At 37.7% G+C, this 26,174-nt stretch overlaps 1 protein-coding gene across 2 annotated transcripts in view; it reads right to left on the bottom strand.

Annotated features, from left to right (window-relative positions):
- The window catches only part of HEATR5A (HEAT repeat containing 5A), a 134,193-nt gene that overhangs the window by 99,114 nt on the left and 8,905 nt on the right, over nt 1-26,174 (bottom strand). The window contains exons 3-6 of one of the 2 annotated variants that reach the window (XM_023731485.1): nt 7,420-7,496; nt 5,177-5,354; nt 3,388-3,599; nt 2,423-2,531 (exon numbers count right to left, since the gene is read on the bottom strand). In XM_023731485.1, coding sequence (XP_023587253.1) covers nt 2,423-2,531; nt 3,388-3,599; nt 5,177-5,311 — 456 coding nt within the window. In that variant the 5' untranslated portion in view covers nt 5,312-5,354; nt 7,420-7,496. Of the gene's footprint in view, nt 1-2,422; nt 2,532-3,387; nt 3,600-5,176; nt 9,171-26,174 lie in introns of those variants that run through there. The other variant, XM_004376530.3, reaches the window with a different exon arrangement.

The following is a 26,174-nucleotide window of genomic DNA, read 5'->3' as shown; positions in this document are numbered from 1 at the left end:
AAGTAAAATGAAATCCTTGACAACTTCAATATTTTCTCCATTTATCATGATGTTGCTTATTGGTCCAGTTGTGAGGATTTCTGTTTTCTTCATGTTGAGGTGCAATCCATACTGAAGGCTGCAGTCTTTGATTTTCACCAGTATGTGCTTCAATTCCTTTTCACTTTCAGCAAGGATGGTTGTGTCATCTGCATATCACAGGTTGTAAATGAGTCTTCCTCCCATCCTGATGCCACATTCCTTCTTCATATAGCCCAGCTTCTTGGATTATTTGCCCAGCATACAGAATGAGTAAGTACGGTGAAAGGATACAATCCTGATGCATACCTTTCCTGATTTTAAACCACACAGTATTCCCTTGTTCTGTTCGAACAACTGCCTCTTGGTCTACGCATAGCTTCCTCATGAGCACAACTAAGTGTTCTGGAATTTCCATTCTTTGCAATGTTAGCCATAATTTGTTACGATCCACACAGTTGAATGCCTTTGCATAGTCAATAGAACACAGGTAAACATCTTTCTGGTATTCTCTGCTTTCAGCCAAGATCCATCTGATATTAGCAATGATATCCCTTGCTCCACGCCCTTCTGAATCTGGCCTGAACTTCTGGTAGTTTCCTGTCAATGTACTGCTGCAACCGCTTCTGAATGATCTTCAGCAAAATTTTACTCGTGTGATACTAATGATACTGTTTGATAAGTTCTTCATTCTCCTGGAAGATGCCTGTACTAAACCTGATGCCGTCGAGTTGACTCTGACTCATAGTGACCCTACGGGACAGAGTAGAACTGCTCCACAGAAGTTTCCAAGGAGCTCCTGGTGGATTCGAACCGCCAACCTTTTGGTTAGCAGACGTTAACTCTTAACCACCATGCTGCCAGGATTTCCATGCTTGTACTGCTGACGTTTTATTAAATGCCCCAAATGACTCCTGTAATCCAGGAAGTTAGGGCCACTAAAGGCAAGTAAAGTAGGAGGAAGTCAAAGATCAGTATCAAGAATCATTTTCATAATAATGTTATTAATTTGTCTTTGTTCAAAGGAGCACAACAGTGAATAAATTACAGGTGGATATAATAAAATGGGTGCTAATGGGAAATTTCTGCATTATCTTTTATCCCAGTTTCGAATGTTGTGCATCATTGGTGGGAATCCCTTTTGGTATCTCTGAAATGTTGTTGTATCTGATCAACTAAATCATAAAGGTAAAAATAACTTTAAAATTTCTGAGATCTATACAGTAATTTCCCGTTAACCTTGGGGTAAAAAGTATCACAGCTCAACCAAGGGGAGTAAGAGGGAAAAATTTTTAAATGGCTATACCTCAGTAAATAAATTTTCTTACAGACATCTGCTTTCAAATCAAAGCAGACTTAAACGTGTTAAAAAATCTCTTCTCCTGAATCATCATCTCCAATCTTTCAGGAAACTACAGTTCAGAAGTGATCTGCTCAGTAGATTCTCTTGCCAGTTTTATGCTATGAACTTTTTAAAAAAGTTTTTAAATTGGCTATATCCTTCTTGAAACTTAACAACTTTTACACTTGAATTCTTCCATGCCTGTTTTGGTATTTTGTTTTTAAATGTGCATGAACTACTCAACATTTCTATAAAATATTTCAGAGCTGTTTTCTAGACGTGTTTCTAAGTAAGGTAAGAACAGTAACTATTATGATGTTTTTATGTTTAAAGGTGCTAAGCTATCCTTACATAGTAGGGTTTATACTTTTAAAATTTTTATATACAAGTATAATGACTGGTAAAAATATAGCTGGCCAAGAGACCACATCTTGGAAGTCAAATGAAGTTGGAGAGAGATTACAGTTATCTTGGAAAGCAAGTAAGAGACAGCTTCACGAACAAAGGGTGTTCCAGAGTGCTGAATGATACAAACAAATCCAGGATGATGTGGCTAAGAACACACTCTCCTGGCAAATAAAAGGCCATTCAGATCCTAGTCATACTTAAGGCCTTCATACCCTTTTCTACCCTGGTTATATTCCTTATCCCCTTCTGATACTGGTACAATAATTAATCCACCCATCAGTTATACAGTGATTACCAACTACGTGTCTGGGTCCCTGGTGACAACCACTTGCTCTGGCACAAGCGAGCAGTACCAGATGTAAAAAGTGGTGCAGATGTGAAAAGCAGGAATAGAACTGTCAGGGGAAAACTTTAGTTTTTGCCCATTTGGATTTATGTGAATACATGAAATTCCATTGCATTATTAATTTTCTAATAAGGATCCAATATACAAAGTATAAATGTGGATCATTTAGAAATATTTCATTTATGAGCATATTTATATACACATCTATGTATGATTTTTATATGTGAAGCTCTTTTAAAGGGTTAAGAAACCATAACACCCATAAAATGCTATCATTTTATTCTCTGTTTGAACTTGTAGTTACTTACCTCTGCACTCTTCATAGCTTTAAGAATATTTCCCACTGTATCAGCGAAGGTGTTAACCAATATTCTACCCAATTTCTTGTACAAGGAACCCAAACATACCACAGCAGCACTGAAACAACATTTAAATTAGAAATCAGTAATGGTACAAAAATAGAAATAAGAAAATCTTAGAACATATAAAGGTGACTGTTCAATTATAATTTTAAAGGATAAAATTTCCTGAAATCTATCCGTTGTTAAATATTAAGGCATGACACTTAGTTAAGTATCAAAAGATTACACTTTCAATAAGCAGAATTTTTCAAGAATGTATTAATTTTCAATTAATCTAAATCTCAGTTCAAAGATTCTATCCCCTCAATTATTTTTACAAAACAAAATTCAGCAAAATATTTTAGTAGAATTCAATTTAATATATCAGATAATCAAACTGAACTTGAAGGTAAAAGGTAACAAAAACAAAAAAATATTGTTCCTATCAAGTTTTAAGTCTGAAAGCTTTATTGGAAAATACATTCTGTAATAAGCTAAAAATTAGATACACAAAAATTTCTATAGAACTACCACTGTGGAACCATACATGGCTCAATGCTTTCTCTAAAACAATAACAGGTGATAAAATTAACTGATTCCTATGGAGAAAGAGACTAAATTGTTCTTTTTGTGATAAGAGTATTTTTCTATATGATATTTATCATGAATTTTCACTACCAAGAACTACTAAACTCAAAGAGCATTGAAAATGTAAAGAACTTGAAAAACCTTTTTCTTAAACATTCACCTGCTAAAATTTTAGTGAGAAAGTTTTGAGAAGAACTGTTTCTCAGTCAATGGAAAAATATTAGATTTAAAAAAAAAGAGTGAAATTGAATTTGCGTAACTATCAAGTAGTTTGCATATTTCACAAAATGATATGACAAGGAACCACTATTTTGTTTTCCAGTCAACTTCAACGTTTAACTTACAGCTTAGTGGGAAGGTAACTTGGAGAATCATCTTTGCTACGAATAAGATCATTACATTTATCGATTGTCTCGTAAACAGAGAATGTGTCTCCAATACTATAAAGAATGGCTAGATTCTTAGCAAGGAGTTTTCGGGTAGGAGGCCCCGGGGAGCTGTTCAACAAAGATAGAAGCTGTTCAACAAGAGTCTTCTGCTTCTCCCTTACATCACACTAGAAGGGAAGGTAACAAAAAAGTAAAAATAAACAAAAACAATTCAAAGTCACCACAATTACATGTAATGCTCTAATATAAATTTTCTTTCACATCTTTAAGAACTACATAAAAAGGTTACAGAAGACAACAAAATTATTTTAACTAAAAATTACAAATAATTTTGTAAATACGTGATCATCATGCCACATTAACACTCAGGTTTTATTTATGCCTTGTTGACATCTCCAAAAATAAATTCTGAAACACACTATACTGGAGTCTCTGTTAACAAAGACAAGGGCTTTGTTTCTTCTAAATCCTTCTTCTTATGTTTGAAAGGCAGAGCAAATTTCTATTTTAACTAGAGCATCTTACCTATTCAGCCTTCCTTTGCCCATCTGTACATATTTGCATAAATAAAGCAGTAACCTATAACCAGGGCTGACCTTGTAATAGTTGCCTATACCACTCAGACCTTTTTCAAAGTTTAGTGAAATGTTTCTTTTTTTTTTGCAAGTTGACGCATATAAATACCTATAATGTTACTCCATTTTATTTGTGTGCTCTGAGAAAAGAGTATAGAATACCATTACAAAAGTACAAAAAGTAACGGTATTTAGGTGCTGAGGCCTAAAATTCTACAATGAGATATTTGTTAATTAAGTGTATAGACTCACGTCCTGTGTTAAATTCAAAATGTCTTCATGAGTAGTGTTTTTGCTCCACTTTTGCATTACATGTGGTATTGTGATTATGTAGAAGAATGTCCTTATTTCTAGGAGATGTACGCTAAAATATTTAGAAGTAAAGCACCACCTCACATGGCTCAGTAAATCACTCACTCAATCAAATATGACAAATTGTTAACTACTAAATGTAGGTGAACGGTACAAGTGGCCATTTTTCTTTTCTGTACCCATTGCATGAGCTTTTAATAGGGAATATTTATTCAAAGCCACTTCAATTCATATTCCCCTTAAAGACTTCACATCTTTTTAAAACTCCCAATGCATTATTTAGCATTATATTGCACCAGTGCTTCGTGTATATGGAGGAATAAAAGTACAGAAGATAATAAAATCTGATACAATGTGGTTTGTAGTTAGTGTTTCACATATTTTTCTTAAGTAATACCAAAAATAAAGGAGTCTTGGTGGCACAATGGTTAAGCACTTGGGTGCTAACCAAAAGATCAGCCATCTGAACCCACCAGCTGCCCCACGGGAGAAAATGGGGCAGTCGGTCTACGTAAAGATTATAGCCTTAGAAACCCTATGGGGCAGTTCTAACTATGTCCTTCAGGGACACTATGAGTCAGATCAACTTGATGGCAATGGGTTTTTTTTAATTCCAAAATACTGGTTAATTTTTTTCCCATTTTTTTTTAACACAACAAACTTCTACTTGTAATATTAAAAATGTAAATTTTTCTGGCAAAAGAAAAAATTACTACATTTCATTATAGTCTTAACAAAGTCTAGCATTTTAAAGCTAATTTAAGTTTTCAGTACAGAAACAGAAAAGCAAACCAAAGGAACTAAATATTACCTGGCAGTTAATAAAAAAAACAAACAGCTTTTGTAATTTTACTTACCCTGCTAGTTGCTAGCAAGAGCTTCTCCAAATATCTCAACCACTCAAAAATAAACTCCACCTTCTGAACTTCACCTAGTTGACTGCATGCTTCTTCATTCAGCAATAAGCTATGAGCTAATTCCATTCTTTGCATAAAATTCTCCTATCTTCCCCTCATTAAACTTCAGTCAATACATCTAAGGACAAAAATGTGCAAAAGAGGAAAATAACTTATTTTAAAAGGAGAGTGAAAAGGAAGGCAATCATTGGAACTAGACAGAGGTGGTGGCTGCATAACATTGTTCACTTAGAAGTCGTTAATTTTATGTTATTTCACCTCCATAAAAAAACAATTTTTTAAAAAAGGGAAAGCAACCATAATACTGGAAGTCTTTCACAGAAGAGTAGAAAAAGTAATTATATGTATACATCTTTTATAACTATTCCAGGGTGAAAGCAAAAAATCCCAATACTGAGCTCTCATTAACTGACATAAAATCCACATTTGTATTCTCTGTATGAGTTCATATGCACAAATCTGCTAGTATAGGACATTCCAAATGTCTGGAAATTTTAAGGTTGGTTGGACTACTCAATTTTAGGTTTTCGGTTTTCTTTATACTCTAAATACCCTTTTACTGAAATGGGCCATGATGCATATTAACAAATGACCAAATATCCAGACCTCCTACTAAAATTTCATAGTAATGCTAGGCTTTTGCCTAGGCACATGCCCTGTCATTTTACCTGCAAATTCGAACCAAAAGATGACTGACTTACTCCTATTAGGATCTGTTCCCCATGCCTAATAAAGACCCTGCTTAGAGTTTTAGGTTGTCTGAGTTCCATCTCAATCAGGAGATATTCTCCTTACCTCTGTGAGCCTTGTTGTGAAAGCAAACTTTTTTTTTTTTTTTTGAAGGAACTTAGACGGATGGTGTCCAGAAATTGTAGCAGTAAAGATCATTTCTACTCTGAGCCAGATTCAATGTAGCCTTATTTGTTGTAGCAAATAATCAACAGAAGACAGAGGTATTTTTTGTTTTTGTTATCTATCAGCATCTCCTGGGTACTCTTCAATGTCCTTCCAGAGCATACATAACATATAAGTGTGTCTATGTGTGTGGGTGTGTATAAGATGGCATTACAATTATGGAAGAGAATTTTTTATTTTTAGGAAGTACATGCTCCAAGTATACAGCAGTAAGGCATCATATAACTCACTTTCAAATGGTTTAGTAAATTAATCAGCCATAAAATCTGTCAAAATGTTAACAGCTGAATACAGATAGTGGGTATATAAGGGATCATTTCAGTATTCTTCAATTCTTCTGTATTTTTTGAAAGACTACAATAAAAATGATACAAGCTAAGAAATCAAAAAAGACAAAATGGCTTTAAAAAAATCGTTGTTAATATTTACAGGAATAGCAGCTATCATCAGCAACATTAAACAACATAGAAGGCCTCATATACACAAAAGATGGATACTCCTGTTCACTATTCATTTACATTTTCTGCCAACTTCTATGGGTATCTGAGGAGTCCCTGGGTGGTGCAAACAGTTAAGCACGTGACTACTAGCTGAAAGGTTGGTGGTTCAAATCCACCCAGGGGCACCTGGGAAGAAAGGACTGGTGATCTGCTTCTGAAAGGTCAGAGCCTTGAAAACCTCATAGAGCAGTTCTACTCCTCACACATGGGGCTGTCATGAGTCGGAACTGACTCCACAGCAACTAAAAGTAACAATGAGTATTAAGTTTTCAATTCCTACTCTTTATCCTATTTATTTATGACCTATGGCTTGGGCCAATATTCTAGATTCTGACCATGACATTGCCCCAGAGGCCAAAGAATATTTTCTGTACTAATTACCAGTCTTCTTCCAACCATGACTATCTTCTCAAGACTGCATTCTGCTTTAGCCATTCTGGGTTGTCCCTTCCCAATTAGTCCTGCCCTATACTACCCATGACCTGGTACTAAAAGTCCTTTTAAAAAAAATAATGTCTTAGGTTATTTTCAGAAATATCATTCTTTTAAATTATCAAATGAACTGACCAAAATATACAGTTAATAATAAAATCAATAAATGCTAAAGAAATAATATCTGGAAGAAACCTACTAAGTATACAGAAGGTGAAAAGCAAGTTTGCACTCAGTATCTAGGATTGTTTGAGGAAAAAAAAAATCTCAGCATCATACAGAAATTTCTTGTAACCACCAGCGCAAGTCAAAATCCTGTCTTAAGAATCAAATTACCCTTTCTGGAGGTCCTTAGGACTGCTGAAGAGACATTTTTTTCCCTAGGCAGCAGCAATATTGTCGTGTAAAATGATCTGTCAAAAGCAAAATAGCTAACTCAATGCAATAATAAATAATTCAGTGTAAAGCTTGAGATCATAAGCAGGGTATAAAGTTATCTAGAACATCCTCAATACATTCTTCATATAAATTACTCTTAGACATTTTATTGGTAATCCTATAGCTAAACCATTGCATCTAAGGTCTCCATACAGGCACTATAAATGTGATAAGCAAATGCATTTTACAAGTAAAGATGTTGCTGCTCTTACCTGAAGTCTTAATTTAGGAAGAACACAAGTACAGTCAATGTTATCTGCTGTATGTTTTAATATAACCAAAACCCTATGGCTATATATCCCCCCAAAATGCTTATTTTTTGAATCTTTGTTTATTTTCCAATTTTATATTCTGCTAAGGTTATAAAGTGATTCATTTTGTAAAAGCAGACACATACAGCAATACATTTTTCAAAGAACAGTCAACTGCTACATGGAAAAAAAAAGGTTTCATAAAACAGCTTCTCCAATTACAATGCTAGCCATTATTTTTAACAGCAGCTAATATTTATTGACCACTTACTGTATTTTAGCCAGTATTTTAAGTGCTTTACATTTATTTTCTTGAATAATCCACTAAACTGTACAATGAGACAGCTACAGAGGAGGAAACTGAGGCACAGAGTAGCTAAGTAGTTCTCTTAAGGTCACATAGCTAGTAACGGTTAGAACATGGTCGTACACCTAAACAATATGATTTCAAACATATGTGCTTTAACCACTATACTATGCTGCTTCCCTTTTCGTCAAATCAAGCCCCTCATACATCCTAGATGTTAGCCATTTTTAAAAAGGTTAGAATTTGTAGAGAATTTGTGGGTAGTACAGAAGTACAGAGAGTTCCCAGGTGGTGCAAACAGTTAACATGCTTGGTTGCTAATAGAAAGGTTGGCAGTTTGAGTTCACCCAGAGGCACCTCAGAAGGTCTGGCGATGTATTCCAAAAAATCAGCCATTGAAAACCCTATGGAGCCCAGTTCTACTCTAACACGCATAGAGTTGCCATGAATCGGAGTTGGCTCAATGACAACGGGTTACAGAAGGGCAGAATGTTACGGTGTTTCCCAAACACAGAATGCTAGGTTCCCTGTTATAATAAAATCTAGGGATCTAGTATTAAAACAAAGTTAGGGTGTTTTGTGTGTTTCAACCTATAAGACTTCTCAGGATAATTAATAAGGCTAATGTGTACTATGAATCTCCATGAATGCAATATACCGTGAAGTATTAACCAAAACATTGCCAGCACAATACTAACTTCCAGATCTAAGTAAACTGTTCCAAGAAGAAACACTTAACATATACCTGTTATGATCACTTATCGTATGTTTTTATAAGCTACACAAGAATATTAGTCCATTATTTTACAGAGAAACATATGTGCTTAACCGTAAGCCAATAACTAAAGCCCTTAGGCACTTTTTAGACCTAAATTCTCTGGGACACTCTTTACTTCACTGGTAATACTGCCTGTACTTTTTGTATGACACATATTCCTAGTGCCTCAGTCATAATTTTCATCCCTGAGGTCTTGTGTTGAGAAAAGTAGGCACTGTGAACTAGACCTCAGGTACTAAGTTACTGCCCAAACCATGCTTCTCAAACCAAGATAATCCCAGCGATGTGCCATAGAATAAACATGGTGCAGATTACTGGAGGATCAAATTTTTTTTTTTTAAATATTTTATTGTACTTCAGGTGAAGGCTTACAGAACAGATAGTTTCTCATGTAACAGTAACACACATGCTGTTTTATGACATTGGTTAACAACCCCACAACATTTTAACCCTCTAAATACTCAACTTTTTTTTTTTTTTTTGTGAAAATACACATAGCCAAAGATACGCCATTTCAAAAATTTTTTTTACATACACATTTAAGTGACATTGACTACGCTCTTCTAATTATGCTGTTATTCTCACTTAAGATGAAGGCTTACAGGACAAAATAGTCTCCCATTTGACAGTTACTACAAATGTTGCCCTATGACAATGGTTAACAATCTCACAACACATCAACAATATCCTTACTCTATTTTGTGTTCCCTATCATCAGCTTCCTACTCCCCCTCTGCCTTCTGGGCCTTGTCACTGGACTCCTGTACCTCGTTACTCTCATGGTTTTACTGGGCTGTCCACTCGCAGGCTGATCAGTGAACCTCGAAGGTAACTTTACCACTGAGCTAAAAGGGTGTCTGGGGGCCATACTCTCGGGGTTTCTCCAGTCTCCTTTAGGCCAGTAAATCTGGTCTTTTTTTTTTTTTTTTTTTTGTGAGTTAGAATTATGCTCTACATCCTTCTCCAGCTCTGTCCAGAACCCTCTGTTGTGATCCTGGTCAGAGCAGTCAGCGGTGGTAGCCGGGCACCATCGAGCTGTACTGGACTCAGTCCGGTGAAGGTCTTGGTAGCTGTGGACAATTAGTCCTTTGGACTAATCTTTTTGTTGTATCCTGTTCTCTTCATTCTCACTTGCTCCGGAAGAGATGAGACCAGTGGAGTATCTTAGATGGCCGCTTACAGGCTTTTAAGACCCCAGACACTACTCACCAAGGTAGAATGTAAAGCATTATCTTTATAAGTAGTGTCATGCCAATTGAGCTAGATGTTCCCCGAGACCATGGTCCCCAGAGCCTGAAGAATCAAATTTTACTTAAAGATTTCCCCCGATAGTAATCTAAAACATTATTTTATATTAAAATAAACATGCATTTAAAATGCAATAGAAGACAAAATTAATAAAATGTTTCAAGATAAAACGTAAGACCTCAAAGAAATTCTGAAATGACACTATGGCTTTAGACTTCCTTTAACAAAATCACTCCCTTCTACTGCTAAGAATATTACAGTATAATGGAAAAGTTTAAGAACCACTAAGCTACTAATAAATTAAACTATATCAAATTGCAGTCTTTTTAGGTCAAAAATGGTCAAATGTAGGCAATTTCATAATTCAATATAAATAAGTACCAGCTCAGTCTTCAAATATTAGGCATAGTGTAAGAAAGAATGCCTGCACTTCGCATGGTATGCTTTCAAATGGCTCTCTATTCTTAAACCCAGTGACTTTGTTACCCTAGAATAACACATACATATAAATACCATTAATTACTCACAGAAAAAGGAACCAGTAGGGAGCCAATTTTCCAGGGCCAGGGTTTTCTACGGAGTAATTTACTCCAACCCCCACATGTCTGTCAGTTTGTTGTACTATGGGGGATTGCGTGTTGCTCTGATGCTGAAAGCTATACTACTGGTATTCAGATACCAGCAGGGTCACCCACGGTGGACAGGTTTCAGCTGAGCTTCCAGACTAAGACAGACTAGGAAGAAGGACCTGGCAAGTCTACTTCTGAAAAGAATTAGCCAGTGAAAATCTTATGAATAACAGCAGAACATTGTCTGATATAGTGCCAGAAGATGAGCCCCCAACGTTGGAAGGCAATGAAAAGATGGCTGGGCAAGAGCTGCCTCCTCAAAGTACAGTCGACGTGGATGCAGTCAAGCTTTTAGGACCTTCGTTTGCTGATATGGCACTATTCAAAATGAAAAGAAACAGCTGCAAACATCCATTAACAATCGGAACATGGAATGTACGAAGTATGAATCTAGGAAAACTGGAAATTGTCAAAAATGAAATGGAACACAGAAACATCGATATCCTAGGCATTAGTGAGCTGAAATGGACTGGTATTGGCCATTTTGAATTAGACAATCATATGGTCTACTATGCCGGGAATGACAACTTGAAGAGGAATGGCGTTGCATTCATTGCCAAAAAGAATATTTCAAGATCTATCCTGAAGTACAAAGCTGTCAGTGATAGGATAATATCCATACGTCTACAAGGAAGACCAGCTAATACAACTATTATTTAAATTTACACACCAACCACTAAGGCCAAAGATGAAGAAACTGAAGATTTTTACCAGCTTCTGCAGTCGGAAATTGATCGAACATACAATCAGGATGTACTGATAATCACGGGTGATTGGAATGCGAAAGTTGGAAACAAAGAAGATGGATTGGTAGTTGGAAAATACAGCCTTGGTGATAGAAACAATGCTGGAGATCGAATGATAAAATTTTGCAAGACCAATGACTTCTTCATTGCAAATACCTTTTGTCACCAACATAAACAGCAACTATACACATGGACCTCACCAGATGGAATACACAGGAATCAAATCGACTACATCTGTGGAAAGAGCCGATGGAAAAGCTCAATATCATCAGTCAGAACAAGGCCAGGGGCCACCTGTGGAAAAGACTGTCAATTGCTCATATGTAAGTTCAAGTTGAAACTGAAGAAAATTAGAACAAGTCCACAAGAGCCAAAGTACAACCTTGAGTATATTCCACCTGAATTTAGAGACCATCTCAAGAACAGATCTGACACGTTGAACTCTAATGACTGAACACCAGATGAGTTGTGGAATGCCATCAAGGACATCACACATGAAGAAAGCAAGAGGTCATTAAAAAGACAGGAAAATGGATGTCAGAAGAGACTCTGAAACTTGCTCTTGAACTTAGAGGAGCTAAAGCAAAAGGAAGAAATGATGAAGTAAAAGAAATGAACAGAAGATTTCAAAGGGCAGCTCGAGAAGACAAGGTAAAGTATTATGATGACATGTGCAAAGAGCTAGAGATAGAAAACCAAAAGGGAAGAACACGCTCGGCATTTCTCAAGCTGAAAGAACTGAAGAAAAAATTTAAGCCTCGAGCTGCGACAGTGATGGATTCTATGGGGAAAATATTAAACGACGCAAGAAGCATCAAAAGAAGATGGAAGGAATACACAGTCATTATACCAAAAAGAACTGGTAGATGTTCAACCATTTCAAGAGGTAGCATACGATCAGGAGCCGATGGTACTGAAAGAAGAAGTCCAAGCTGCGCTGAAAGCACTCTCGAAAAATAAGGCTCCTGGAATTGACGGATTATCAATTGAGATGTTTCAAAAAACAGATGCAGCGCTGGAAGTGCTCACTTGTTTATGCCAAGGAGTTTGGAAGACAGCTACCTGGCCAATCAACTGGAAGAGATCCATATTTATGCCTATTTCCAAAAAGGCGATCCAACCGAATGCAGAAACTATCGAACAATATCATTAATATCACATGCAAGTAAAATTTTGCTGAAGATCATTCAAAAGTGGCTGCAGCAGGAAGTTGACAGAGAACTGCCAGAAATTCGGGCTGGATTCAGAAGAGGACGGGGAACCAGGGATATCACTGCTGATGTCAGATGGATCCTGGCTAAAAGCAGAGAATACCAGAAAGATGTTTACTTGTGTTTTATTGACTATGCAAATGTATTCGACTGTGTGGATCCTAACAAATTATGGATAACACTGTGAAGAATGGGAATTCAGGAACACTTAATTGTGCTCATGAGGAACCTGTACATAGATCAAGAGCTAGTCACTCCAACAGACCAAGGGGATACTGCGTGGTTTAAAGTCAGGAAAGGTGTGCATCAGAGTTGTATCCTTTCACCATATCTTTTCAACCTGTATGCTGAGCAAATAACCCGAGAAAGTGGACTTTATGAAGAACAGGGCATCAGAATTAGAGGAAAACTCATTAACAACCTGCATTATGCAGATGACACAACCCCGCGCTGAAGGTAAAGAGGACTTGAAGTACTTACTGACGAAGATCAAAGACCACCGTCTTCAGTATGGATTACACCTCAACATAAAGAAAACAAAAATCCTCACAACTGGACCAATAAGCAACATCATAATAAATGAAGAAAAGACTGAAGTTGTCAAGGATTTCATTTTACTTGGATCCACAATCAACACCCAAGAAAGCAGCAGTCAAGAAATCAAAAGATGCATTGCATTGGGCAAATCTGCTGCAAAAGACCTCTTTAAAGTGTTGAAAAGCAAAGATATCTATCACCCTGAAGACTAAGGTGCACCTGACCCACGCCATGGTATTTTCAATCGCATCATATGCACGCAAAAGCTGGACAATGAATAAGGAAGACCGAAGAAGAACGGACGCGTTTGAATTGTGGTGTTGGTGAAGAATATTGAATATACCATGGACTGCTAAAAGAACGAACAAATCTGTCTTGGCAGAAGTACAACCAGAATGCTCCTTAGAAGCAAGGATGGCAAGACTACATCTTACATACTTTGGACATGTTGTCAGAAGGGATCAGTCCCTGGAGAAGGACATCACGCTTGGTAAAGTAGAGGGTCAGTGAAAAAGAGGAAGACTCTCAACGAGATGGATTGACACAGTGGCTGCAACCATGGGCTCAAGCATAACAAAGATTGTTAACATGGTGCAGGACCAGGCAGTGTTTCGTTCTGTGGTACATAGGGTCGCTATGAGTCCGAACCAACTCAATGGCACCTAACAACAACAATTTACTCCAAAGCCATATCCCAGAGCAGTTCTCAACTGTATTATCAACAAGAGTTATTGCCATTTAAAAGTGACTTAATATCAAATTTATCTAGGCAAGGTAGTATAAACACCTTCAACAACTAAATAAAAAAACAAAACAAAAAAGGCTGTTGGTTATGCCAGTCCTATAAAAGTGTTAACATAATTTTCTCTATCTAGGGCTTATAGATCTATTTTGGTAGAGGTGGGAACATATGTTGAAATTTACAGGGAGAAAAGTCTTCCTAATCTTTTTGGTCATTTCAGTTTCTTGAAATGATTTATTATGTCATTCTGAAGAGGGAAAAGGTGGAAATCAGAAATAACCAAAGCAAACATCAGACATAAGATAGGTTTATTGGGTTGGTTGGTTAGTTTTTCTCCTCTACAGCAGAAAGGAACAATTTGCAAAATGAACAAGTCACTAAGTGGTAAATAGAATTAATTCCTGAATGTATCCAATGCCTAAAGTTTTGAAATAATTTGCATACTTAAATTTCAATTATTTCTTAAATTGCTTCTTCAAAAGTCATCGTAACAACTTCAACTAAGCCTTTAGTTTCTCAGCTTTGTTTAAAAAGCAAAAAGTAAACCATAAAACCTCTCAAGAATCTCACACTTCAGGAAATTTAAGTCTTAAAATCAAAACCTTTCAAAAAATAATTACCTTTAATCTAAGAAGAAGCTGAATCACTCTATCCTGACCTAAGAGTCCCGTTTGTGATGCAGGCTTTGCAAAATTACAGGTTGTAAAATAGGAACTCACAAGTTACATAGAGCATTAGGTCATACTTGAGAAGTTGCTTAAGGAAGGCTGTCCTCTGTGAGAAAACGAGGTCTCTTTGTTTTGTGCCGTTGAGTGGTTTCCAACTTCAAGCAACCCTATATGACAGAGTAGAACTGCCCCATTGGGTTTCCTAGGTTGTAATCTCTATGGGAACAGATCACTAGGTCTTTTTTTTTCCTCCCTGGGAGGCCCTGGTACATTCCAACCACCAATCTTTCAGTTAGCAGAGGGCACTTAACCATTGCTCCACCAGGGCTCCTTAGTACTATACTTTACTCCTAGGCACAGTTCAAAAGTTTATAATTTTTGTGTTGTTTAATAGTTATTATCTTGATGATTTTTGAATCTTGTCTATATCTATTCCACCTATCTGAAATATCTTGCTTCGTTCTTTCCATAATAAACTCTCTTACTTTAAAATTCAGCTAAAAATTCACTTCCTTCAGGAAGTCTTTCATGATTAATTCTCCTACTCTTGTACTGTCTCTTCTTGATATAGTTTTTCCATTATTATATCGACATTTCTTAAAATGATGTTTGGCTTCTCTAGTTATCAGTTAGATTGTGAGATTTTCCAAATCATGATTCAAAAATTTTAACAATGATTATCAGAAAAGGAGCATTATGGATAATGTTTTCTTCTCTCTAGTCTCCAAATTTTTAGTGGTGTGGTTTTAAAGCTTTTTAAATAAAATAAAACCAACGAACAAACTAAGCTTCTATACAAAACCAATGAACAAATTAAGCTTCTGTTAGATTCTTAACATCTAAAATTCACAAAACCATTTGTCACCATCATCTTGGTAAAATCACAGACAGGGAAGACTCTAGTACAACCTGCTGTAGTTCATAGCTATGCCTTTTGCTTTCCCAACAAACTACCAGATCACAAAATGACAGTATTTACTATTCACTGAGGCAGGAACAATTTAGGGGCTTAACTTATATAAACTCTAATCATCACAAGGAAGAAACCAAGGAAGGTATTACTGGTCCTCAAGGAAGGTATTACTGGTCCTCATTTTATGGATGAGGAAATGATTAAGATGCCAGTAAGTAGTAGAGCTGAGAATGAGTAGTAGAGCTCACGCTCTTTCCTCAATGCTAGACACCCTTTCCATACGGAGGAAAAAAAAGGAAAGAAAAACAGCATCTTTGACATCAAGATGTAAGGAACAAACACGGCTTTGAAAACAAAACATCTTTTAGTAAATCATAAAATCAGCTTCATCTCTCGATCCCTCCAAGTATAAGGGTCAAACAATTAAAAAGGGGGGTTGAGAAAATACCAAACACAACAACACAGATAAAGTGGTTAAACGGTTCAAATTAAAGGAAGTTAAGCATGTCAAGATAGCATACCTGTATCAAACAATGTAGACTAAACAAGTAAACAAAAATAACAAAAACCTATTGCCATCGAGTTGATTCCAACTCATAGTGACCCAGCTGCCTAAAAAAAATACCAAAGTCGAGTCTATATCAACTGCACTGGAATTTATGGGGGCTGTGGTGCTGCGATAAATTATTTTACCTAATTCTCACACCACCATGAAGTAACTACTAGCATTATTCCTATTTTATAAATGAGAATACTGAGACTTAGACAACTCAGATCAATTTTAATAGGAGATTAGGGTCCACTATTGGTTACGAGATCGGCTGCTAGCCAAAAGGCTGGCAGTTCGAATCCACTAGCTGCTCCTTGGAAACTCTATGGGGCAATTGTATTCTGTCCTGTAGGGTTGCTATAAGTTGGAATTGACTCGACGGCAATGGAGTTTGGGTACTTTCATATAATTCATCTATTAAATTGGATAAGAAACATTTATCTTGACATTATTTTTAGTTAAATCCTAAACAACTGAGAATGGCTTCAGAAAATAGCAGGGAAATCTCTGATAATGAAATCAAACCTATGCCATTATTTTGTATGGATTTAATCTTAGATTTTCTAGCCCAAGTCTCTATTATAAAAAAAGTAAAATAAATTAGTTCTCATACATGTTAATACTTTAAAATGTTAACTGTACAATACTGATTTAAGCTCAATAAGAAAACACTTGACTTAGCTAAAGTTCAAATACCCCAAAAAAACCCAAGCCTGTTGCCACCAAGTCAATTCCAACTCAAAGCAACCCTATAGGACTCATAGCCACCCTACAGGACAGAGGAGAACTGCCCCATAGGGTTTCCAAGGAGCAGCTGGTGGATTCGAACTGCTGACCTTTTCTGGTTAGCAGCCGAGCTCTTAACCACTGTGCCACCAGGGCTCCTTTCAAAATTACATGTACATTAAATCCAAACATGTTAAGCACAAAAACTTTTATATCCAATACTAAGAAGATTCTGGAAAAACTGATAGTTTCATATATGAATACTGGCAGTTCAAACAAGTTCAACTCTTTTGGAAAATAATATATCAGAAGTCATAAAAATATGAAAACCAATTGATGTCTAGCTTTTGAAAATTCATGCTAAAGAATGAAAAAGGAAAAAAGCACAAAAATACTGATTACAGCATTATAAAAGTGAAAACTGGAAATTTACAAGTCCAACATTAATGAAATGGTTAAAGTTTGGCATATCCAAAGAACACCAGAATCTCAATAAAAATTGTAATTATGAAAAATTAAAGAAAAACTGCAAAATTTCTGTTGAGAATGTCCTGCAGGTAAAGCAGTGTTTCCCAAAGAGTGTTTGGTAAAATAATAGTGCCAAAGAATGAGAACAGACACTCTAAGGGGAAAAAATCAAAGTCTGAATATTTTTGGGAAATGCTGAGTTGGCAGTTTTTTCTAGTATAAAGCTTCTCCATACATATAATATGGTAATGTGCACTATGGACTGTCAATAGAGGGTGCAGATACAGCATCTGATGTTTCTCAGTAGGTTTTAACTATACATCTCTCTCCCAACTTTTCTTATTTTGGCAAGGAATCTTCTGGAATTGGTGTTGCATAGAATATAATCGTAGAAATGCTACTCTAAGGTAAAATTTTTAAGACTATTATAGGTCAGAAGACATTTCCTTGTTTTTCATGCTATGATAGGATTTTTATTATGTTACATGAAGATATGTAACAAATCAATGTCACACTTCTACTTAAAAGAGGCCATTTCTGATATAAAATATTTTGGATCAAATTATCCAACATTCAGAATTCTAAATACAAGCAGACAGAATCTTCTGTTAGCTACTCCTGGAATATGAGTAAGGAATGTACCAGTTTTAATCAACCTAGTACATTCATGACTCATCAGTTCACGTAAAAAATTGTGTTATTCATACTTTTAAAATGTTACACATACAAACCCGTCTCAAACTAAAAATGACTTGCTGCATCATAAATTTTAAACTCTAATTTCTGTAACTCTGAACATAAATTCTCATACAACCAACTTAATCCATGTTTCTTAGGTCATACCACAAAAGTCTAATGTACATCAGACATAGCACAAGTATTGTATTTTAATATATAATGAAAATATATTCAGAGTATCAAGATTCCAAGAATATTTCCTATAAACTTGGTTTGGTAGGAGGTGGGAGAATGCTGCTTCTCACCACTGCATACACAACCCAACAGGAACAGCGGATACACACATTTCCAAGGACTAGGAGGGAGCACATCTTATAGGATAGTGAACTTAGGATGGGATGGAAAAGAAGGAGATACAGGACATGGAATTCAAAGGCTGGAGTGAGAGAGAGACCAGAGGTGGGGACTGAATTCACTTTCCCTTCTTTTTAAAAAAATACAACAGGTCAGTGTTAGGGATGAGAACAGCAGAAGCTAAAGAGATCCAGCGAAGAAGAGACTGCTAGTAGAGGCCCAACTGGAGTCTAGCTGTTTTTGGCAGTTTTTCCGAATTATAAAAGACAAAACCCAGGAAGTGTAAAAGGAAGTGTTCTAGGGGCAAGACAGAGCAGTAGGAACCAATCCTAATAAGGCAGTGATAGGAAAAGGAACTTTTTTTGAGGATCTCTTGACTAAATCCTTTTTACTATCTTATGAAATCCTTACAACACTGTAACTCAGGTACTATTATCCTCATTTTATAGGTAAAGATAGTGAGCTAAGGAATCTGTCCAAGGCCAAAATGCTATTTAAGGGGCATAAAGAAGATAATGCCCATGTCTGTCCACTTTTAACATCCATGTTCCTTCAACTGCTTCATACAGTCTCTTCATCTAATCTCTAACTGCTGCTATTAATGACTTGATTATTGCCACAGCTGCTGAAGCATCAAATTCATATAGTAATTGTGTTCTTCTTTCTTATCACTTCACTGTCCTCTCATGTCTCCAATACTTCATGGCTTTTTGTTAGTGTTAGGTCTTCTAGAGACATCAGCTTCCAGAGGGCCCTGTCCATCTGGACAGCAAATCTATACGTACTAACAATATTAGTTTAATCTTTGGCTACTCTTGACAATTTTTATCACTCTTCATACTACACAACTCTCCCATCTCTCCCTGGGAATGGAGCTTTCATCCTGGACATGTAGTGCCAGGAGGTGGATTTTAAAATAACAAAAATTTTACTCACCTTATAGCTCCCAACTCACTCAACTGAAAGTCACTACCTGACAATTTTACTACTTGGCACACAGTTGAGAATCCAATAACAGGATGTAAACAAACAATAGAATCTATACAGCAATTAGCTGTCTCAAAACTCATGGACTTTACTGACAAGTCTCTTCTTCCCTCAAAGCCTATTCATTCTTAGTTTAGACATGACTAATAATCCAGTTATCTGGATTCTAGCTAGGGCAGAGTAGAGAACCACATTAAAAGTGAAGTGAAGGTCAACACCTCAACAACGACAACAACAAAAAAGACAATCCAATTAAAAAATGGGAAAAGGATATGAATAGACACTTCACCAAAGAAGACAGTAGGCTGCTAACAAACATATGAAGAAATGCTTGCGGTCATTAGCAATTAGAGAGATGCATATCAAAATATGAGATACCATTACACCCCGACATTACTGGCACTAACCAAAAAAACAGAAAATAACAAATACTGGCAAGAATGTAGGGAGACTGGAACTTTTATACACTTGCTGGTGGGAACGTAAAATGGTACAACCACTATGGAAAATGGTATGCTGCTTCCTCAAAAAGCTAGAAATAGAAATACCACATGATCCAGTAATACCACTCCTAGGTATATATCCCAAAGAAATTTAAGAGCCGTGACACAAATAGACATATGCACACCCAAGTTCACTGCAGCATTGTTCACAACAGCAAAAAGGTAGAAGCAACCTAAGCACCTATTAAAAGATGAATGGATTAACAAACTGTGGTACATACACACAATGGAATACTATACAATGATAAAGAATAATGATGAATCTGGGAAACATCTCATGAAATGGATGAATCTAGGGGGCGTTATGCTGAGTGAAATAAGTCAATCATAAAAAGACAAATAATGTATGTGACCACTTTTATAAAGTAACAACAGAAGGTTTACACACAGGAAAAAAAAAAAAACCTCTTTGATGGTTACCAGGGGTGGGAGGGGGAGGGAGGGAAAATTACCAAAGAAACAGCAGACATGAGTTAATATTGGTGAAGGGAAAGGTAATAAACAGTATGGGAGAAGTCAGAACAACATGATCAAGCCAAGAGAGGACACTGAGAGGAATGCAGGAATAAAGGACAACTATGATAACTATGGAGCCCTGGTGGCATAGTGGTTAAGAGCTCGGCTGCTAACCAAAGGGTTGGCAGTTCAAATCCACCAGCCACTTCTTGGAAACCTTGTGGGGTGGTTCTACTCTGTCCTATATGGTCACTATGAGTCCAGATCAACTAGATGGCAATGGGTTTGGTTTCATTTTTGGTATGGTGACTACTATAGCATAGACAATCCTGCAACGATAGAATTAATAAACAAAAATCTATGAATGGAAACACAGACAGGTATGCCAAGAGGTGAGGGAGTGGGTAAGGGAACACACCGACTGGCAGATACAGGTTCAGAGGTGGAAATTTCTAAATACATGACTACAGGTGTTCCTCAAATATTAATATAGACAAAAAAGCACACAAGTGGTACAGTCGGGGAAACTTCTTAGACATAACTAAACACCTCACTGGACTAAGTTCCCAGGCTCGAGGAACCATAGACTCGGGGGACACCTACATCAACTGGTACAATACCGTTCTTAAAGACAATGTTCTACATCCAACTTTGTAGAGTAGTATCTGGGGTCTTAAAACCTTGCAAGCGGCCATCTAAGATACAACCATCGGTCTTTTCTACTCCGGATCAAAGGAGAGGGACAAAAAATGAAGACTCGAGGGAGCAATTAGTTCAAAGGACTAATGGACCGCATAAACCACAGACTACATGACCCTAGGACCAAAATAACTAGATGGTGCCTGGCTACCACTACTGACTGCTCTAACTAGGAGTACAACAGAGGATCTCGGACACAGCAGGAGAAAAAGGTAGAATGATCAAATTCACAAAAAAGACCAGACTTACTGTTCTGACAGAGACTGGAGAAGCCCCCGAGACTATAGCCCTGGACACCCTTCTATCTCAGAATTGAAGCCACTCTCAAAGTTCACCCTTCAGCCAAAGATTACTCGTTGCCGTCGAATCGATTCCAACTCATAGCGACCCTACAGGACAGAGTAGAACTGCCCCATAGGGTTTTCAAAGGAGCGCCTGGTGGATTCAAACTGCCAACCTTTTGATTAGCAGCTGTAGCTCTTAACCACTATGCCACCAGGGTTTCTAGCCAAAGATTAGGCAGGCCCATAAGACAAATAACACACATGAGGAATGTGCTTCTTAGATCAATCAAGTATACAAGATCAAGTGGGAAACACCTGCCCAGGAACAAAGACGAGAATGCAAGAGGGAACAGGAAAACTGGACAATGGACACGGTGAACCCGGGGTGGAAAGGGGGAGAGGGTTGACACAATGCAGGATTGCAGCCAATGCCATGAAACAATTTGTGTATAAATTTTTGAAAGAGAAAGTAATTTGCTCTGTAAACTTTCACCTAAAACACAATTAAAAAAAAAAAAAGTGAAGTGAAGGAACAAACCCATTGAGAGCAGGAAGAAGTAAGAGCAGGCAGCTAACAGTGATGGAAGAAACAATATATTTAATACAGATATTTTAAAAACCAGAGCCCTGGTGGCACAGGCATTAAGAGCTACGACTGCTAACCAAGAGGTCAGCTGTTCCAATTCACCAGCCACTCCTTGGAAACCCTATAGGGCAGTTCTACTCTGCCCTATAGGGTCGCTATGGGTTGGAATCGACTCAACAGCAATGGGTTTGATTTTGTTTATTTATTTCAAAAAGGAGAGCAATATGTGGCCATTTACTACAGAAGCAAAGTGTACAGGATGCCATTATTTCCTCAGCACAGCTGGGTCTACAGGAACCCTTGTTCAATTGTTCAAAAGAACTCTATCCTTGTATTTGCTGCTAGTGCAATCTGCTACTTATGACCTCCTAGTTTAGCCACTAGACCCTGCCTGCTTTAGAATCCGCTCCTTTTTATCCTTCCCTAACTGTTCATGGCTCTTACATCCTGCTTAGCACTGACAGATTCATCCTCAATCTGCACTATGACCTAACATCTTGGCTTCTCCCTAGTTACGACGTCTAGTTCACAACATACCTTATGGAATACCTAGTCTAGAATTTAGCTCCATTTCTGACATTCCTAGAGCCCCTGAGGGCTTCTGTTGGCAGACACTGCTTCTCACTCCCTGCCAAATTCCCAGGTAGGCTCTTAATTTTGCAAGTATGGCTCCCTGGAACAACTCCATATTACTCTTCTTTCTGGCTGTCACTGTTATAGCTCACCCAAGTAATACAGTGTAGATACTGTTCATTACCTCAAACCCTCAAGCAGGTCTGAGGTAGCATTCCATAATTAAAACTCATTAATATTTCTACAGCACAGCAGGGCCAAGATGGCAGAGTAGTCAGATGCTTCTGGTGTTCCCTCTTACAACAAAGACCCAAAAAAACAAGAGAATTGATTATATATGACAATCTAGGAGCCCTGAACATCAAAGGCAAAGCTGAGGAACCGGACTGAGTGGCAGGGGCAGGGAGAGATGGTTCGGAAGCAGTGAGGAGTTGCCAGACCTCACCTGGCGAGAACCTGAGCCCTTCAGCCCGGATCAGCTCGGAGGTGAGCAGTGAGGCAGGCAAGCAGCGGCGCTGGGGAGGCGATTCCCACACCGGGAGAGATCCAGCGCCAGAGAGTCTACTCAGTCATCCAGAACCAGCAAGCAGCCAATCGATCAGCAAAAGCTAAGTACTTGCATCCGGCCTACTGCATGGATCAAAAACACCCCACTTAAGGAAAAACATCTCTCCCATTTACCTCCCTGCTCCCTGCTCTGCACTGGGTCCTGGATAGGCTTCAGCAATTGCAGAGTGCCCTGGGTCGGAGGTAGGACCTGTCATGCACGCTGAGCCATTCTCCCGGCCTTGGAGAGTGAACAAATTAACAAACGGGAAAAAATAATCTGCCGGCTCCCCTAAGCCAGGAACTCAGGGTAGGCACAGCTCCTTTGCCTAGGCACAGGCATAAGGCATCCACAGACTTTGAGTGCCTTTCCCCCTGCACAGACTTGTGCAGGCCCATTTCAACAGCGTAGGCCCTCATTATTACAGTACAACAGTATATACCTGAAATCTAACTTCAACTGTTTCAGTTGTGACATGACAGGTTCATGACATTTGACACTGCTCTGCCCATTAAGCAGGGTCTTCACCTACCTACATCAGGGGCCTAAGGACTGGTGTCTCCACCCACGCCACCTAGCCACCTGCTACACAGGCCCAAGAATAAGAGATGCCACCAAGTCCTCACAACCAACACTGGGTGCTCATAGTCTGGCTGCAAAACCCAGCCATCTATGCGCTCTAGGGAACAGGGACATGCTTTCCTCCTGGACACTCGGGAGTGGCTATCAGCCCCCTGCCTTGCTCAGCCTGTATCCCCCTGCTGCAGCCAGATGCCTGTGCCTACACCAATCACCCATGACTGTCTAGAACTGTAGTTGAGAGCATGCACCACACATTTGGTTGCCGACTACCTGGATACCTGAGCTGAATCCATACAGGAGGAGTGGGTGGACTCCTGGGCTCACATACGTAGTGGCAGGTCTGGCCACCTGGGGGGAGGACATTGGCGCTTCAAGGGTGCTGATGACTGGGCTAGCTCACACAAGCAGCCTAATTGGGCATATGAAAACAAAACGAAAAAAGAAGGTAGGACACAGCAAGCAAACATAAAAAAAATAAATAACTTATTGATGGCTCGGAGACAACAGTCAATATCAAATCACATAAAGAGGCAGTCCAAGATGGCTTCAGGAAGCTGTCAAAATAAAGAATCTAGAAATTTTCCAGGGGAAAAAATTTCTTGGAATTACTGGAGGCAGAATACAAAAGATTAATATACAGAACTCTTCAAGAGTTTAGAAAGGAAATTAAGCAAAATGCAGAACACACAATAGAGGAAATTAAAAAGATTAGAGAAGAGCATAATGACAAATATAACAGGCTGCAAGAATCCATAGAGAGACAGCAATCAGAAATCCAGAAGATTAACAATAAAATTCCAGAATTAGACAACTCAATAAGAAGTCACAGGAGCAGAATTGAGGCAATGGAAGTCAGAATTAGTGAGATTGAAGATAAACCACTTGACTCCAACTTAACTGAGGAAAAATCAGATAAAAGGATTAAAAAAATGAAGAAACCCTAAGAATTATGTGGGATTCTATCAAGGGGAATAACCGATGAGTGATTGGAGTACCAGAACAGGAGGAGATAAAAGAAAATACAGAGAGAATTGTTGAGATTTGCTGGCAGAAACTTTCCTGATATCATGAAAGAGGACAAGATATCTATCCAAGATGCTCACTGAACCCCACATAAGGTAGATCCCAAAAGAAAGTCACCAAGACATAATCAAACTTGCCAAAACCAAACATAAAGAGAGAATTTTAAGAGCGGCTAGGGATAAACGAAAAGTCATCTACAAAGGAGAGTCAATAAGAAAAAGCTCAGACTACTCAGCAGAAACCATACAGGCAAGAAGGCAAAGGGATGATATATATTAAGCCTTGAAAGAAAAAAACTGCCTGCCAAGAATTACACGTCCAGCAAAACTATCTCCCAAATATGATGGTGAAATTAGGGCATTTCCAGATAAACAGAAGTTTAGGCAATCTGCAAAAACCAAACCAGAATTACAAGAAATACTAAAGGGAGTCATCTGGTTAGAAAATCAGCAACATCAGACAACAGCCCAAGACTAGAACACAGGGAAGAGCAACCAGATATCAACATAGATAGGGAAGTTGCGAAAATAAATCAAAGCTAAAACCCTGAAAATAGGGAAACAGATATCAATATGTAAAAGATGACAACATGAAAGCAAAAAAAGAGGGACTTAAAAAATATAGACATAGATTCTTCATATGGAGAGGAAGTCAAGGTGATATAAAAAACAAAAGACTGGTATAAACTTTGAAAAATAGGGGTAAATATTAAGGTAACCACAAAGGAAACTAACAATCCTACAAGTCAAAATAAAAAACAACAAAAATATAGACTCAGCAAATACAAAACAACAATGAAAAAGATGAAAAGAAAATACATAAAAAAGACTTAGCACAGAAAATTAAGTGGAACAAAGAAACCATCAACAACACAAAAAAAGACATCAAAATGACAGCACTAAACTCATACCTATCAATAACTACGCTGAATGTAAATGGACTAAACACACCAATAAAGAGACAGAGAATGGCAGAATGGATAAAAAAACACAATCCATCTATACGCTGCCTACAGGAGACACACCTTAAAGACACAAACAAACTAAAACCCAAAGGATGCAAAAAATATATCAAGCTAACGACACTCAAAAAAGAGCAGGAGTGGCAATAGTAATCTCCAACAAAATCAACTTTAAAGTAAAATCCACCACAAAGGATAAGGAAGGACACTATATAATGATTAAAGGGTCAACACACTAGGAGGACACAACTATAATAAATATTTATGCACCCAGCGACAGGGTTCCAAAATACATAAAACTCTAAAAGCACTGAAAAGAGACAGAGACAGCTCCACAAATAGTAGTAGGAGACTTCAACACACCACTTTCACTGAAGGACAGAACATCCAGAAAGAAGCTCAACAAAGACACGGAAGAGCTAGAGGCTACAATCAACCAACCTGATCTCACAGACATATATCGAACACTCCACCCAACAGCAGCCAAGTATACTTTCTTTTCCAATGCACACGGAACATTCTCCAGAACAGACCACATATTAGGCCATAAAGCAAGCCTTAACAGAATCCAAAGCATCGAAATATTACAAAGCATCTTTTCTGACAATAAAGCCATAAAAGCAGAAAACAACAGAAAAAGCAAGGA

The sequence above is a fragment of the Trichechus manatus genome, unplaced genomic scaffold (genome assembly GCF_000243295.1).
Source record: "Trichechus manatus latirostris isolate Lorelei unplaced genomic scaffold, TriManLat1.0 scaffold00043, whole genome shotgun sequence".
Classification (NCBI taxonomy): Eukaryota; Metazoa; Chordata; class Mammalia; order Sirenia; family Trichechidae; genus Trichechus; species Trichechus manatus.
Note: the sequence above shows the minus strand (reverse complement) of the source record. Positions and strands in the feature narration are given on the sequence as shown.